Source organism: Leopardus geoffroyi, chromosome D1, assembly GCF_018350155.1.
Source record: "Leopardus geoffroyi isolate Oge1 chromosome D1, O.geoffroyi_Oge1_pat1.0, whole genome shotgun sequence".
Taxonomy (NCBI): Eukaryota; Metazoa; Chordata; class Mammalia; order Carnivora; family Felidae; genus Leopardus; species Leopardus geoffroyi.
In genome coordinates, this window is record NC_059329.1 from 11,320,842 (window position 1) to 11,338,124 (window position 17,283).

The 17,283-nt window shown below is 53.5% G+C and overlaps 1 protein-coding gene across 2 annotated transcripts in view; it reads right to left on the minus strand.

Annotated features, from left to right (window-relative positions):
• The window catches only part of DRD2 (dopamine receptor D2), a 64,762-nt gene that overhangs the window by 1,672 nt on the left and 45,807 nt on the right, over nt 1-17,283 (minus strand). The window contains exons 2-7 of one of the 2 annotated variants that reach the window (XM_045482843.1): nt 11,105-11,420; nt 6,842-6,951; nt 5,715-5,851; nt 4,307-4,497; nt 3,307-3,393; nt 1,433-1,760 (exon numbers count right to left, since the gene is read on the minus strand). In XM_045482843.1, coding sequence (XP_045338799.1) covers nt 1,433-1,760; nt 3,307-3,393; nt 4,307-4,497; nt 5,715-5,851; nt 6,842-6,951; nt 11,105-11,389 — 1,138 coding nt within the window. In that variant the 5' untranslated portion in view covers nt 11,390-11,420. The remainder of the gene's footprint in view (nt 1-1,432; nt 1,761-3,306; nt 3,394-4,306; nt 4,498-5,714; nt 5,852-6,841; nt 6,952-11,104; nt 11,421-17,283) is intronic. The other variant, XM_045482844.1, reaches the window with a different exon arrangement.

Genomic DNA, 17,283 nt, shown 5'->3' on the forward strand with positions numbered 1-17,283 from the left:
AACACATCTTCCTCAGCGGCCGGAAGTGGAACATTTGGTCACTGCAGGTTGGGGATGCACCGTTTGGGCCCGAGGGACAAAAGGGAGAGCTAGATACCCATCTCACTTAGGCTCCTGGCATCCGTGTGAGGTGGATGGGAAACCGAGGCTCCCACAGGCCCTGTGATGTACACAAGGCCACCCCGTTCATGAGGGATGAAGCCAAGACCCACTGAGTTCCAGTCTATTTGAGGTCTGTCCCACCAGTGGCCAGGCTCTCCCTATGCCTTCCCCAGCCCTTGGGGGGTACCTCTTCCTAACTGCTGCTTTGGGATGCTCTGACCTAGACCAACCTCCCTCCCGCCTGCTTTGTCCATCTGACTCAGAACCTCGTGCTCTGGCGGGACTCTCGGCATGGTGGCATCATGAGCCCAGAATGCCCCACAAGCACCCCGGGAGTCCCCAGGACTGAAGAGAGACCCCATGGACCAGAGCAGAGGGCACAGCTACAACCCTCCTCTGTCACCCCCAGCTGCATGATCAAGGCTCTGTCCCTTAACCTGCGGTGACCCTGTGCGTGCGTTCATAAAAGCAGGGTAGTAACTCTGGGCCCGCTCACACAACAGGACTGGCCGGAGGTCAGAGGGGATGGTGGGTCTGGAAGGGTGCCCCGTGATAGCCTGGGTGCTGCAGGGAAGGCACAGTCACATTGGCCCCTCCTGTTCCCAACCAGCCACATCACATCACGTCCAGTCTTGTGTTTTGACTCGCCATCTGGGGTTTTCTAGGAAACTTTTATTTGAAAGCCTTGCCTGGCTGACAGAGCCATGCCCTCATTCAGATGGCTCCCCCCTCCAGCCCCCTTTCCTTGTTCACAGCTCTGGTCCCACAGGGTCTTGGTTGAGCTGAAGTGAACTGAATTTCCAGTTCCTCAACAATAGCAACATTACCCAAACCATACTGATAACACATCCCTGTGTATCACCTTTGTGTACACATCCCTGCTTTCACCTTTGTGTACCATCTGACCACCACAACAGCCCCGAGAAGCAATCTCCTGCTGAGGGGACTCCAGAGAGAGATGGTGACTGGCCCAGGACCATGATGCTCTGGAGGTCACCATGGTTGACTGGCCAAGCTCACGGACTCTGAAGTCAGACTCCCTGAGTTTCAATCATAGGTCTTCCTTGGGCATGTTATATACCCACTCCAGACCTCAGTTTCCCCATGTGTAAAAGGAGCATAATTATAGAATCTACCTAATGGGGTACATCAGTGGGAGTGGCCTGCACTGAGAAAGTGCTGGTCCCCTGGCCCGCCAGCCATGGTTAGGAAGGGGATGGCAGGTAACAGGACCCATCCTGTTGGGCGGACGCATGGTGATGGTGATGGGTCCTTTCCTCGGTGATGGCTGGACAGAGCCGGGCTGCGGCCATCGGCCAGCCTGACTCACCGAGAACAATGGCGAGCATCTGGGTGGCTTTCTTCTCCTTCTGCTGGGAGAGCTTCCTGCGGCTCATGGTCTTGAGAGAGGTCCGGGTTTTGCCATTGGGCATGGACTGGATCTCAAAGATCTTGGCAATCTTGGGGTGGTCTTTGGCATGCCCGTTCTTCTCTGGTTTGGCGGGGCTGTCGGCCGTGCTGTGGAGGCCGTGGTGGGATGGGTCGGGGAGGGTCAGCTGGTGGTGGCTGGGCGGTATGGGGCTGTACCGGGTCCTCTCGGGGGGGCTGGTGCTGGACAGCATCTCCATCTCTAGTTCCTGGGCTCGGCGGGCAGCCTCCTGCACAGGGGCAGAGAACTCTGGGTAAAGCCAGGCCAGTTCACAGGCATTAGCCACGCAGCCTCACCTGGCCCCACCCGGCCCTGCCCTCTCCTCCTTTAGACTCCTGCAAACACCACAGGGTCACTCTGCCGAACACGGGGAGGTCGGGACAGTCTGGGCCCCAGGGCAGTCCCTGCCTGCAGGGTCATCCCCAGCACTCGGCCCCGAGCAATACTTATGCAGCCTCAATAACCCCACAACCATCTGTGAGGGCTTATTACCCCCAGCATTTCTCTCTTATTGACTGAGCAACACTTACTGAGTACCAGTGAGCGCCAGGCACCGAGCTGGCTGCTGGGAATACATTACTGGTTTGGCATTCAGTGCCTGCCTGCAGGAGCTTATGTTCTAACTGCATAGAGGGTACCCCTGTTCTTCCTGCTGGGCTGAATCGAGGGGCCGCCAGGCAGACCTGAGACACCCCACCACATTCTCCTTGTAGACTGATCCCCGTGCCAAAGGGCTAACCCCAGGGCTCCCCCCAATCCTTCCTGCCAAGCTGACCTGGCGGCCTTGGTGGGGATCCACTCACGGCCTCCCAGGTTCCCCAGACGGTGGAGTGTCAGCTTGAACTTCTCAAATACAGCCTTGCTCTGTCTGCACCCAGTGGCGGCGGGGGGGGTGGGGGGGGGTGGGTGGTGATATAACTCAGCTGCTGCCCCCGTCCCAGTCCTGAGTACCCGTCTGGCACCCATCTCATAAAGGGAGTCCTACCCTTGCCGTGCAAGTGAACAGTGGGGCCCCGCTTCCTGTGGACACCTGACCTGAACTTCGTGTGCGGCCCTGGGTGGGTTCCCTGGCCCAGCTGGGGCTGCGGCACTTGCTGCTGGGACCCTGCTGCTACTTCCTCTGGGCAGAGCCTGGGGTCTGCTGTGCTTCCACGTCTCCAGGCTCTACTTTCGGGCTGCACTGCCCCACCAGCCCCAAGGCTGCTCTGCTCGCTCCCCTACTCACCCCCTCCACGCCCAGCCTCCAGCCCCAGAACCTGCTTGTAGTAAGGAAGCACATGCAAGAGGGAAGAGCAGCAGAGGCGTGGACTTCGGAGTCATGTGGGTTTGGGCTCAAATATGCGCTATCTCACTGTTTCGCCTCGGGTGAGTTACCTACCCTCTCTGAGCCTCTGTTTCCTCTTCCATAAAGTTACAATCAATAAGCTCAATAAGACTTACCTCTCAGGGTCGCTGTGAGGATTTGATGAGACAGTAGGAACACGGTGGGTGTTCAGTGAATGGTAACAGCCACTCTTCTTATTTGAATTATGTTATTACGGCCAAGTCCTCTCTCCCAACCATTTTCTTGCGCTAGGGGTGCCTATCTGTGCCTTGCAGAATCGAGCCGTCTTGCTGCATGCCTGCTTGTGAGGTGTGCATGGTGAGTCTGGCCTCAGAGGCAAAGTGGGGGAGCCTGGGATGTGCACTGCCGGTGGGGTTTCTGAGAATCACGGCAGCTGGGTTTCCCTAGGGGCGGAAGGACCTGGCTCTGGGTCCCTGACCTGAGCACTTACCACTCTCCTCCTGTTCACTGGGAAACTCCCATTGGACTTGATGATAACGGTGCAGAGTTTCATATCCTCGGGGTGAGTGCAGGTGCCCTGTGGAGTGAGCCAGTACACTGGTCATGACGGGCAGGCGGCTGGGGACAGACACCCAGTGTGGGGTGGTCAGGCTGGGCACCGGGGCTCAGAGAAGGGCAGAGGAGGAGTTGGTCCTGTGAGGGGAAAAGGTAGGCAGGACGAGGGACAAATGGGCCCTGACTTTAATGGGGTACCTGTTAAGGGTCTGGCACATGCTAGACATATTCATATCCCTCTCACATTGAATCCTCAAGACCACGCTGAGAGGCTGGCATTATGATTCCCATTTAACAGATGAGGAAACCGAGGCTCAGAGAAGTTAAGCAACCTGCCCAAGGTCACTCAGCAAAAGAGGTGGCAGTGCCAGGCCTTGAACCTGATGTGTCTAACCCCAAGATCCTGGTTCCTTCCAGGCCCACATACTGTCTTCCCATACAGGGAGGGCTGAGCAGAGGGGAGAATTCACAAGACATAAGGGGGAGGGAATGCAAGCAAGGTGGAGGAGAGGAGGAGGAAAGAGCGGGGAGGAAGGAGGAGGTGCACACAGAGGGGAGCACAGGGAGCATGGAAGGTAAAGGGGAGGGAGGGAAGCACAGAGGGAGGAAAGGCAGAGAGAGGGGCCACAGCAAGGAAGGACAAGTGATGGGAAAGGAAGGAGAGGAGAGGGTGCATTCAGACAAGGATCTCCAAGCAAAGACTTCTCCCAGATGGTGTCCACCACCTGCCCTGACTCCATCCGGCTCCTGGAGATTCGGTCATCCCACGGAGGTCCACGCCTTCAGACTGTGCCCTGCCCAGGTCCAGGTCCGTGGAGCCCCCTCCAGCCTAAGCCCCGCCCCACTGCACTGCCCTGGGCCTCCACCTGCGCCTGGGCAAGCTCCCTTGATAATGGTGAGGTGTGGGCATTGGAGGGGGTGGGGGATCTGGGGACCTTGAGCGGGGCCTTCAGGTTGGCCCTAAAAGCCCGGCTGCTGCGCTTCGTGTTGACCCGTTTGCGGCGCCTGCGGAGGACGATGTAGATCTTGATGTAGACCAGCAGGGTGACGATGAAGGGCACGTAGAAGGAGACGATGGAGGAGTACACCACGAACGCGGGGTTGGCGATTATGCACTCGTTCTGGTCTGGGGGCGGGGGGAAGGAGAGCCCAGAGGGGACGTCAGCATCCCACGGGGCCACAGCGCCACAAGAGACCTTTCCCTCCTCCGCCAGACTCCAGCAGCGAGGTCACAGAGAGTACGCCTAGGTGTCTAAGGCCACCCGGAAATGCTAGATGTAAATGAACGTGCACCGTAAACCAGAGATTTCAAATCACAACTGTGAGCAAAAAGCTAAGCTCTCATGGACTACTTCTGAGTTTTCTCATTAACATTCCCTCCTTATTTCATTATTAGTTTTATTGCCCATGAACACATGAGTGGGGCCAGTGTGCTTGGAAAAAAATAACAGAAGGAAATTATTGTCAAAGAGTAAACCCTTATTTTAACCCTTGCTGTATACATGGGGGCGGTCTACCACCTTTCAATTTTAGGGACAAGGTGACTTGGTCCTATTTGCTCAACCCTGTGTTCTGATGTGTTTCCAAGTTCCCTTCCTGGTCTAGAAGATGTCTGACTTCTATCTCAGGGCCTTTCCAGATTGATCTGAGCATATGCTCAGGGAATAAGCCTATTCCCCACGTCTTGGAATTCCTACAAGAGGTACTTTGCAAGGCTTCTTGGTGTCCTGCCCTGTAAGGGTCTCCAGAGGTGCACCTGCCTCACTGGAGCCTGCCTGATGAGAGAAAGCTCTCTGCCCACGCCGGCAGGCAGGCAGGCCAACACCTATTTCCTCTACGTCAGACACACAGGACAGGTGCAGTGGGCTAGCTTCTATTATTTCTACCTCTCCTGCTCCAGAGGACTCAGGTCTGTGCAGAGCTGGGCCAGCTTGGACTGCAGCCTCATTACCACAAACAGCATCACCGTGGGGTGGGGATGGGACCCCGTAGTCACCCCCCATGTGTGCACATGCACGTGCACACACACACGCAAACACATGCAGTTGGTGGGGCTGTCTGGCCTGTTTCGGTTGAATAAACAAAGTTGAAAATGGCCAGACATCCTCCTGAATCATTACCCCCACTCCTCACGCAACCCCATTATGCCTCAAGCTACTGTTCCTCTCTGGCCCATCCAGGTACAACTGAGAGTCAGGCTTGGCCGGGGAGACCCAGCCTGGTCTCAGCCTAGGCTGGCAAACAGGTCATCCCCCTAAGTCTGCACCAGGGGCTCAGCTCTCTCGGGGTCCCGTGCAGCGAAGGGGGGCAGCGGAACCGCAGGCAGACAGAGACAGGACTCACCTGTGTTGTTGAGTCCGAAGAGCAGTGGGCAGGAGATGGTAAAGGACAGAACCCAGACGATGGCGATCATGACAGTGACTCGGCGCTTGGAGCTGTAGCGGGTGTTGTAGAGCATGGGCATGGCCACGGCTGTGTACCTGCAAGGTCACGGGGCAGGGGACCCTGAGTCTGGGGTGCAGGCCCAGGAACTCATTCCACAGCAGGCACACACCAGAGACACCCCACACCTTGGGGAGTTCCAGTTGTCTGAAATTCCCTGAAGGCTGCCTGTCTACCCTAAATCACTCCTTTCTCCTGCCCCAGCTCAGACAGCAAGGGTAGTGGGTGATACTTTGGTGACTGACCGGCTACCATGTAATCCTGGGCCATATCTATTACTCCAGTGTCCCTACTTGGATTTTAAGGTTTTTGAGGGACCAGGGTCTGGGTCTTTGCACCTTTGAAAATGCACCCATGCTGTGCTCACAGAAAGTGGAAGCGTTTGTTGACGGATTGGTAGCCAGGCTCCTCGGAGAAAGAATTCAGCCCCATTCAGCAGAAAATAATAACAGTGGAAATCATTCGCCTCCTTGATCCAGCACTTCCCATATAGTAGCTCATTTCATCTTCCAAGAATCCTGCCAGGGGAGCCGAGCCAGGGGAGCCCGCGTGGCCTGCGTGTGCAAATCAGTGAAAGGCTCCAAGGGTATAGTTTAACAAAGTGAGCACAACCCCGACCCCCTTGGCCATGTGCCTGCCCTGTGCTGGACAGGAAATGCACAACCAGACACTGTGGCCCCACCTGGACAGGGGTCATCATCCTTGATTTCTAGACAAGGTAGGGTTCTGAGAATGTGCACATTCTGCCCAAGGTCACCTAAGTAGGAAGCGATAGACCTAGGGCTGCCGTCAACATTGGGAACTTTCTCCTCTTTACCAGTCTCTGCTGGGTATCCTTGGTAGCATCTCCATCTGTATCATGGCCTCTTATGAGGTGGTCTGGACTCTCCCAGCCAGAGCCACGTGCACCTATATGCATGTGCACGTACACATGTGCGCACACACATGGACTCACAGGCACACAGCCTGGCTCTTCAGCCCGAAAGGCCAATGGCTTGGGTCCCCTCTCCCACCTTGGCTGGGCTCACCTGTCGATGCTGATGGCACATAGGTTCAGGATGCTTGCTGTGCACATCATGACGTCCAGAGTGACAAAGATGTCACAGTGAATCCTGCTGAATTTCCACTCGCCCACCACCTGGGGACAAAGCACCATAAGGGGGGACGGAAGAGGGACGTTGAGCTCAGGCCGCATAGTTTGGCTCTCCTGGGGCAGACTGGGCCACAGGCCCAGAGGGCAGCTGTGGGGGTCTTGCGGGTCTCCAGTTGGGGCCCGGGAGAGAAGTGGGGCAGCAAAGGGAAGCCGAGCCCCTGGCTGTCTGAGGCACTTGTCCCTGCTCCCCTCCCCTGCTAGACACATAGGGCCATTTTGTGCCAAAAACTGGACAGGAAGAATGATGACCAATTTACACCTAGTGCCTCAACTTTGAGCCTTCGTGTGTAAAACATCTGTGTGATCTACTGGCATCCCATTCTGCCAATGGAGAAACTGAGCCTCAGAAATGGGCAGTGACTTGCCCAAGGCCATTCCGCTCAGCTTCTGATCCTGCCCTGATCCCAGGTTTCTGGGGGAGCCAGGCAGCAACTTCGGGACCAGCATGGTGTGTGGCCCCGTCGGGGCCCAGTGAGTGTCCGTTAAGGACAACGGTGAGGACCATGGCTCTGAGACAAGACAGTTCTGCTCTTTGTCGCACCTCGAGAATTCAGGACAGAAAACCTGGGCTCAAGCTCTGGAAACACCAGGAGGGGGTGGGGAGGGGCGGCTGTACCCATAGATCCTTGTATGATGGAACTGAGGAGGCCCGCTCCTGCACCCCTCTCCCCCTTACACACACAGACACACACGCACACACACTCACTTTCCCGTACGCCCATGCACATCCATACCACCCATTTACACGCACAGGCACACACACTCACGCAGCGAGCTGGCCCAGGCAAATTTGGAAGTGTGGAACACCCTGACCCTGACCCTGAGACACATCCTAGGCCTCTACCAATAGGAGAAAAAGGAGCAGGAAAGCCCCCCTCCCAGGGCCTGGGGCAGGGCAGTTCCCATCCTGCTGTCATAGCACTGTCAGTTGTCAGGCTAATTGGAACATGCTCATTCCCAGAGCTGCCCCTTTTTTCTGCTCTCAGGCGTGAAACCAAATGCTGGCACCTAAGCTCGGTGACAGGAGCTATAGCCACTGATGTTGGACGCGAAGAAACAGCAGCTGGTCCCAGAAGACAGGAAGGAAGCTGCCTTCTCTAGGCTCACGTGAGCCCACATCACAGCACAGGACTCCCCAAGATGGCAGGTCAGGTCTGGATTGGGGGGTGAGGAACTCCGGGTATAAATAAGAGTCTACCTGTAGGGCACTGCTAGGAGGGTCCCAGACCCACCTGGTCCACCCTCCACCTTGAGGCCCGCCCCCCCCCCTCCGACGAGTACTTCAGAGCTGTTTCTATGTCCCTAGGGATCCAGGTCTGAGCTACCAGGGCCCTCTTCCTCTCCCTCCTTCCCTCTCCCCTGCCTTCATCTTTCCTACAGACACTTATGAGCAACTTACTATGGGCCAGACTCTGTCCTAGACTCTGGGGTACAGTGGTAAACAGTATTGGCATAGTCCTTGCCTTTAGGGAGCTCTCAATCCCTACCCCTAAAGGCCTGTATGGAGCACAGAAGGGAGGGCTTTCCTCCACAGGCCTGGGGGCAGCTGACTCAAAGACTCGAGAGAAATTTTTGGCAGCCATGTACATTGACGGGGGGTGCCTGGGTGGCTCAGTCGGTTGGGCGTCCGACTTCAGCTCAGGTCATGATCTCACAGCTCGTGAGTTCGAGCCCCATGTGGAGCTCTGTGCTGACAGCTCAGAGCCTGGAGCCTGCTTCTGCTTCTGCTTCTGTGTCTCCCTCTTTCTCTGCCCCTAACCCACTCGCATTCTTTCTCTGTCTCTCTCAAAAATAAATAAACATTTAAAAAAATTAAAAAAAAAAAGAGTAAAGCACATCCAATCCAATCTAGCACGCTAGACACGTGCTGACATGGCAGGCTATGAGAGGCACTAGTATTGCTGGGAAGGGAACAGGGTAGAAAATTCTGGACAACAAGAGCATCTCTTAGAAAGGAAAGAGTATATGGGCTGCAAGAACACTCTGACAGGATGTTGGGATAGGCTGAGACTCCCCTCGGGACAGTCGCTAAGGACAAAAAATGGCTGGGACAATAATCTGTAAGTCGAGCTCACTGTCCAGCTCTTGTTTTAAAGGGAAATAATGAGAACGTTAGAGCACTACCCTCCATGATACTGTTCTCCACCCTGCCCCCCAAACCACTGCGCTTCCCCCTTAAAATAACGGTGAACTGGTTATGTTGAAAATATCTGTTCACAGGACTTACAGATTCTCAGAAACCCCCAGTACAGCCTGTGTACAGATGTGGCTCCATCCTAGAGTGTCGGGGGAGAGGCTGCAGATCTGGAAGCCCAGAAGCCTTGCGTGGAGCCGCGGGCAGAGCAGGCTTCACTATGGGTAGAGGGCGCCTTGCTGCCTGGGCATGGGGAGGGCCCTCGCTATGAGGACAGGTGCTGGATGTCTACCACCGTCACGTTCGTCTTCAGCACCACTGTCACAGCTGATTTCTACATCTTGCTCATTACAGTGTGCGGTACCATTCTGAGCCCTTTGCATATATTAACTAACTCATTAGATTCTAAAGCAATGCCACGAGATAGATACTGCGATTATCTCCTTTATATGGATAAAGAAAGTGAGGCACAGAGAGGTTCTTTGCTCTGCCACTCGCCCCTCATTCTCCCCTGATGGTCTGAGGCCTGGGACCCTCCTTTGAGAGGGAGCAGGAAGGGAAGAGGCCTTAGGATTGAGAAGGGTTCCTCAGGGAGAGGCCCTCAGACAAGATGTGCTTGGACAGACTCACGGACGTGTGAGTCGTGGAGGAAGTGGACCCCTGGCCTGTGGCACCTGTAGATTTCATGTTATTTTGCTTGTTTCCTTCGGGGTTTTTCCTTTACATTCATTTTGGACGTCGCAGCCTGTTGGGGCTGTGCTACAGAAAACCAGGGGTGTGTGATCCCGTGAGCATGATGAGGAAGCCCAGGGAGCCCCCGGGTGCGGAGACCAGGAGAGGGGCCACGCTGGGCCAGCCTCCTCTCCCCCACCTCAGCTCCCTCTTCTGGGTGTCGCCTCGGCTCAAGCCTACAAAATGTCACGTTTTCCTTTAAAAGTGGAAGCCCTACCCTCCCAGCCAGGGACTTGCCTCCATAGCACAGGTGTATCCCCCCTACCTTGCCCAGGACGGGAAGGTAAGTGCCCAATGATCGAAGTGACCTTAGTGTTGGCTCTTTCCTGACTGGCTGGTCAGTTCCCAGACTCCACCCCAGAATCCTAGGCCAAGAGAGGGGCAGGATCCAGGACGCAAGCCCCTAGACCCTCCCACATCTGCCTGTTGGAAGTGGCTCCCCGGTTACTCCCCTTGCTGTGCGATCTGAGGACAGACAGCTTCTCAAAGCTTCTGTTTCCTCTTCTGTAAACTGAGAAGAAAAGTATCAACTCCCAGGATTAGCATGACTGTTTGCTGAGTCTGTGTCTGCGAAATGCCTGGCGAGGTGCCTGGACCACGGCAGGGGCCTCCCACTCTCTATTCGGAAGTGCAGAGCTGGGCCCCATCCTGGGCTGAGCCCTGGGTGACCATGTGGTCCTTCCCGAGCCAAGGGGCTGTGGCCCAGCCCACAGCGGACCCTGCCTGGAGGTCCCAGACATTGGCGCTAGGCCGAACTGGGAAGAGGGGAGGCGTAAGGAGCACACGGAGTAGCAGCCCCCACTTTCGAAGTGAGAAGAAAGAATGGGAAGCTTCGGGTCTGGACGCATGAACATCTCCCTTCCTTGAGGATCTTCCTCCATCACTCCCATTTGCAGCATGATCTAACCAACCAACCTGGGGCCAAGCCGAGTTCCAGCTGGAACCTGCCAGCTGCATGATGCCGGAGAAGTCACCGAATATCTCTGACCACCTGGCTCACCACCTGTGAGATGGTGGTAGTCGTGGGGTGACCTCGCAGGGCTGGCCTGAGGGCTACACGGGAAAACGCCGGGGATAGAGGACTCGACCCTTAGTAAGCACTCTCCAACTGGCAGTTGGGACTGTGAAAGAGGCATTAAGCCTATTTCATAAGGGGAAAAACTGAGCCCGGAGTGGAAGGAGAGGCCAGGCCTGCTGAGAAGGCACCAGGCAATTCGTCGGGAAGTGCCTGGACTCCGGGCTCCCCTGCAGCAGAGGGGAGGGCAGACCTACCTCCAGGTAGACAACCCAGGGCATGACGAGCGTGGCCACCAGGAGGTCGGCCACGGCGAGGCTGACGATCAGGTAGTTGGTGGTGGTCTGCAGCGCCTTCTCACGGGACACGGCCATGCAGACCAGCACGTTGCCGAAGACGATGACGAAGATGAGCAAGGTGAGAAGTGTGGCGTAGTAGTTGTAGTGAGGCTTTCCGGTCCTTCCTTCGGACCCGTTGAAGGGCCGGCTCCAGTTCTGGCTCTCCAGATCATCATCGTACCAGGACAGGTTCAGTGGATCCATCGGGGCAACGGGGCCACTGGGTGGCCAGGCTCTGGCCAGGAAAAACGGACACGGGGGGTGAGCAGGAGGACCTCCCAGAGCGTGCTGCCTCCCACGGAAAGCTCCGGAGCTACAGCCAACCACTGGCAGTTAGTAGAATTCTCCAGCCTTGGGATTTTCAGTTCTGTATTTTAACGATTTTCTTAAAACACTGGGGCCTGCTGCCACTCTTCTGCTGGCAAGTTCTTGCAGATGGCAAGACAAATGAGCAATTATAATTTTTTTAAAGAAAGTATAATAAAATAAATGAACTTGAAAAGAGCTGATCATTCATTCATCTATTTATTCAACAAACACTTAGTAAGCACATCCCATGCACCACCTCCTGGAGACAAGTTAGTGAGGAGTTCCAGCTTCTAGGGGCAGGAACAGGAATACACATTCATTCCTTCTTGATTCTGTAAATATTTATTGAGCATTGTTCTATGTGGTGCTAGAAATATGGGCTGGAACGAAATATACATGGTTCTCCAGCTCACATTCTAAATTAAAAAAAAATTAATGTTTGTTTTTGAGAGAGAGAGACAGAGAGAGAGTCAGAGCATGAGTTGGGGAGCAGCAGAGAGAGGAAGGGAGACACAGAATCTAAAGCCCTTGCTCCAGGCTCCGGGCTGTCAGTACAAAGCCCGACACAGGGCTCGAACTCAAGAACCGTGAGATCATGACCTGAGCCGAAGTCAGAAGCTTAACCGACTGAGCCACCCGGGCGCCCTTACCGAGCTCACATTCTAAAAGAAACAACAGCCCATGAATCAAGCACTTAAATCTATAAGCAGTGGGCACTAGGAAATGGAATGCAGGAGGACCACAAAAGCTAGTTTAAGCATTGAAATAAGACTTTCCAGAGGAAGTGGCTTTTGACAGACAACGCTAAGTCATTAGGTGAAGAGCTGGGAGCCCAGGGAAGTGTCTAGACATAAGAAACAGCATAAGCAAATGACAGAGCGAGACAGCAGACACCCGGCGGAGGGCTGGAAGAGATTCATTCGGGGCAGCTGAAGCCCGTGAGCTGAACTGGGGAGGGTGCCAGAGCAAGATCCTAGAAGGCCTTCCAAGTCACGCTACATTTGAGCCTAAGGGCAGTGGGAACCACGTGATCAGATGCGCCTTCCGGCAAGAAGGTTCCAACCGCTGTTCAGAGGATGGAAGTGTGTGGCCAAGCAGGTGGCGGCACACCAGCTGGGAGGCTGTAGGAACCCGAGGAAGAGATGAGGAGTTTCTGCATTCCTGCCCTGAGAGCCTGAGAACTTCCTGAAGGAGGTGTCATCTGAGATGCGATCAAAGGAGGAAATAGCCAGGCCACAGAGTTTGGGAGACCCTGCAGCTAGAGAGAACACAACACAGTGCCAGACAACAAACAGTTCTGTTTGGCTAAAAATGTAGGGTGTGAAGCGGGGGCAAATGAAACCGGGGGGCCAGTCATGGGCCAGATTCTGTCTCATAAGACTGGGAGCCCCTGAGGGGTTGGGTGCAGAGGAAGGACCACGGGGCTGGTGTTTTAGTAAAGCGGCTGCTGCAGCATAGGGAAGCCTGGGAGGAGGCCAGGCTATGGCTGTCATTTGGAGAAGGGAGGGTGGTTGTCTGAATGAAGGTGGCAGGGATGAGAAGAGAAGTGTTCAGAATCAGTGGCTGACCTGTGCATCGGTATCCAATGGATAGATGTGGGATGGGAGAGGGGCCGGGGCAAGCAGAGAGAGAAGGGGTAGAGGGAACAGCATTTCTGTCTTGGGCTTGGGGAGGCTGAGGAGCTGCTCACTGAGAGCAGGAAGCAGAGAGCCTGAGAGGCAGACTTGAGACGCATCAGGCATTGACGAGCTTGACAGCCTGTGTTTTGGTTGTGATTAGAACATAATGCACATATAATATAGCTGACTCTCCTGCTAACAAAAGTGTTCCTATTTTGCACGGTGGAATCAAGCTTATCAGTACCTCAAAGCACTCTGCCCAAGGTGCCACGACATCCAGTTGCTGGGCTACCCAAAGGGATTTGAAGTCTACTAGTTTATGCCACTTGGGATGAGTGTGGTACCATGTCCAGATCAGGGAGGAGGGCACGTCAGCCACAACAGGTCAGAAGGGACTTTGGAGAAGGGTCTGTCCCCCTCTACCCCCTCAACCTTATCTGACACATTGGCGATGCCGGCCCCCAGCAGAGGAGTGTGGATGATGTCCCCACCGTCCCCCCACCCCTGCCCCAGCACCACCACACCAGCCTGGAGTCTCTGGGGAAGCCAAAATGCCTAACTCCATGTAGGGTGACATGACATGACACCAGTGCAAAAATCTTCCAACTCAGAGGCGCCGAGGCCCTGTGTCACACTGACGCTGCCCTCTGCAAAGGCATCGGCCCCTCTTCCCAGTTGGAGCACACCCCGGGACAGCTATATGCACGTATCCATCAGGAACGGCAGCTGCTCCTGCCTCTTGTTGTCACACAAGATTGGGAGTCTGTTGAGCTTGTCAGGCATAAAGCCATGTGCCAAGCACTTTCGGGGGCCTGGAGATGTGGAGATCCACTCACTTCCCCCAGGGCTCCTGAAGGTTCTCTCTGCCCCACCTCTTACTTCCCTGGTCCCTCTCTGTAGGGCCAGTGGCCTCTGATGGAGACTGAACAGCTTCCCTTCTACCCCACCCCACCCCTTCTCTATACCCAACCAGACTTCTGTTTCTGTACAATCCTGCGCCTGCCTGTGATGTGGCTTCACATGCTTGTAGAGGATTTGATAGTTTTGTCCTCAAAACAACCTCCGAGGCCTGCGGCTATTATCCCCCCTCAACAAATGAGAAAAGTCTTTGGAAAACTTCCCTTCCCCTCCCGCTGCTTGCCCAGACCCGACACGGCCTCCAAAGAAAGGCTAGCTCAGAATCTTCCCGCTTCCTGCTCTCTGCTGGACCGCTTTCCCTTGGGGGTTCCACAGCATCATTCCTGAGTTCTATTCTGGAACGCACCCTCTCTGTATATCTGTTCCCCCCCAACACCCCCCACTGGAGTGTAAGCATCTTAAGCATTACACCACATCTTGGTCATGCCTCATCTTCGTGGAATAAACAAATAAAAGAGCATACTTTCCTGTTCTCTGGGATCTGCAGGTCGTACGTTGCATTGCTGAACTCAAAGGCTCTGTGAGTCCAGCCGGGAAGAAAAGCCCTCCACCCTTGACATGTAGCTATAAAGAGAGGCCACCACATTAACAAGTGACAAAAGAGAGAGGCAACCCAAGAGGACCACGGGTGTTGCATGTTGGATCCCCAGAAATAAGACCCTGAGGAGGACATTGGCGTGCAGGGAATTTACCGGGGAATGTTCTCAGAATGGAGGCTTGCAGAGAAGGGAGGAGGCAGGGCTGGACTGGGGAGAAGCTGGGCTGCCTGGCAGTCCCATCAAAGGTCTCAGGTGACCTCAGAGAGCCCTCGGGGAGCCTGCAGAGCTGTCTCTCTCATAATGTCCTAGGGCGTGGACTGTCCCAGGGAGAAGGTGTGACCTGGAGAGAGACATCTCTCTTCAAGTGAGCATCTGCTAAGAGGGCGGACCCAGCTGGAACTGTCCGTTGTCAGCAGGCCCAGTAGTTGGGGGAGTGAGTTGGTCATGCACAGGTGCTGGGGCCCACTCTACCACCAGGCGCTGCAGTGGATGCTCAGAAATCACAGAGGATATGTACATGGGCCTGGCTGGGGTGCTCCTGGAGGGCTTCCTGGAGGGGGAAGACTTTCATTCAGGACTTAAAATCATGAGAACAAGTAAGATGGCAAACGTGAGCATTTCCAGTCAGGGCAGGGTCAGAGGTGAGCACTCATTCCTCTGTGTGCTGGTTACTCTGCAGGACAGGAGTGAGTCCCTTCACCTACAGCTGGGAAGGCTTCATGCATTTAATTTTCTAATCAAGCATTTATTCTATATCTTGTTTTTGGTTTTGTTTTTTTTTTTTTTTTTGCTGAAACAAATGCATTACAGAAAGAATGGGAAAGCCTGGAAAATGCCTAGATGCCTGTAGACCCTATTAATATCTTGGAGCAGGATTTTCTTCCAACCCCCAGAGCCAGTTCCATCCCTACTGTGTCCTCAGCACCCTTCCTGCCTGGGACCGACATCTCTCACACGCAGGGGCTGTCTGAATCACTCTCACACCACACCAAGCAGAGCAGAAATTCAGACATCAGCAAATCTAGCCCTTTTGATGACGCACTCTACCATGAGAGAAACTAGTAGAAGATAGGGCTGAGGACCAAAACACCTGGGTTCAAATCCCAACTCCACCTTTATTTGCTCCAAGGTCTCAGCCAGATTACGTGGCTTTCCTGAGCCTCAGTTTTCCCATCTGCAAACTGGGGATTAGCAATTACTGTTGTGAGGATTAAGTACAATGATACATGAGTGGCCTGCACAGGTAAACTCTCAAGGAATGTGAGCTTTAAAAATCAAACCAAGAGCAATCCCTATCAGAATAACACCAACATTCTTCACAGAGCTAGAACAAACAATCCTAAAATTGTATGGAACCAGAAAAGACCCCAAATAGCCAAAGCAATCTTGAAAAAGAAAACTAAGCTGGAGGCATCACGATCCTGGACTTCAAGACATATTACAAAGCTGTAATCATCAAACAGTATGGTACTGGCACAAAAAACACTCAGATCAATGGTACAGGATAGAGAATGCAATAATGGACCCGCAAATATATGGCCAACTAATCTTTGACAAAAGCTGGAAAGAATATCCGATGGAATAAAGACAGTGTCTTCAGCAAGTGGTGCTGGGAAAACTCGACAACGACGTGCAGAAGAATGAACCTGGACCACTTTCTTACACCATCCACAAAAATAGGCTCAAAATGGATGAAAGACCTAAATGTGAGACAGGAAGCCATCAAAATCCTCAAGGAGAAGGCAGGAAAAAGCTCTTTGACCTTGGCCACAGCAACTTCTTATTCAACACATCTCTGGAGGCAGGGGAAACAAAAGCAAAATGAACTATTAGGACATCATCAAAATAAAAAGCTTCTGCACAGTGAAGGAAACAATGAGCAAAACTAAAAGGCAACCAACAGAGTGGGAGAAGATATTTGCAAATGACATATCAGATAAAGGGTTAGTATCCAAAATCTATAAAGAATTTATCAAACTCAACACCCAAAAAACAAATAATCCAGTGAAGAAATGGGCAAAAAGACATGAATAGACGCTTCTCCAAAGAAGACATCCAGATGGCCAACCGACACATGAAAAAATGCTCCCATCATCAGGGAAGTACAAATCAAAACCACAATGAGATACCACCTCAAACCTGTCAGAATGGCTAACATTAACAACTCAGGCAACAACAGATGTTGGTGGGGATGTAGAGAGAGAGGATCTCTCTGGCACTGCTGGTGGGAATGCAAACTGGTACAGCCTCTCTGGAAAACAGTATGGAGGTTCCTCAAAAAATTGAAAATAGAACTACCCTATGACCCAGCAATTGCACTACTAGGTATTTATCCAAGGGATACAGGTGTGCTGTTTTGAAGGGGCTTGTGCACCCCCATGTTTATAGCAGCACTATAGACAATAGCCAAAGTATGGAAAGAGCCCAAATGTCCATTGATGGATGAATGGATAAAGATATGGTGTGCACACACACACACACACACACACACACACACACACACACAATGGAGTATTACTTGACAATCAAAAAGAATGAAATCTTGCCATTTGCAACTAGGTGGATGGAACTGGAGGGTCTTATGCTAAGTGAAATTCGTCAGTCAGAGAAAGACAAATATCATATGACTTGAATCAAATAAGAAATTTAAGATGCAAAACAGATGAACACAAGGGAAGGGAAGCAAAAATAATATGAAAACAGGGAGGAGGAC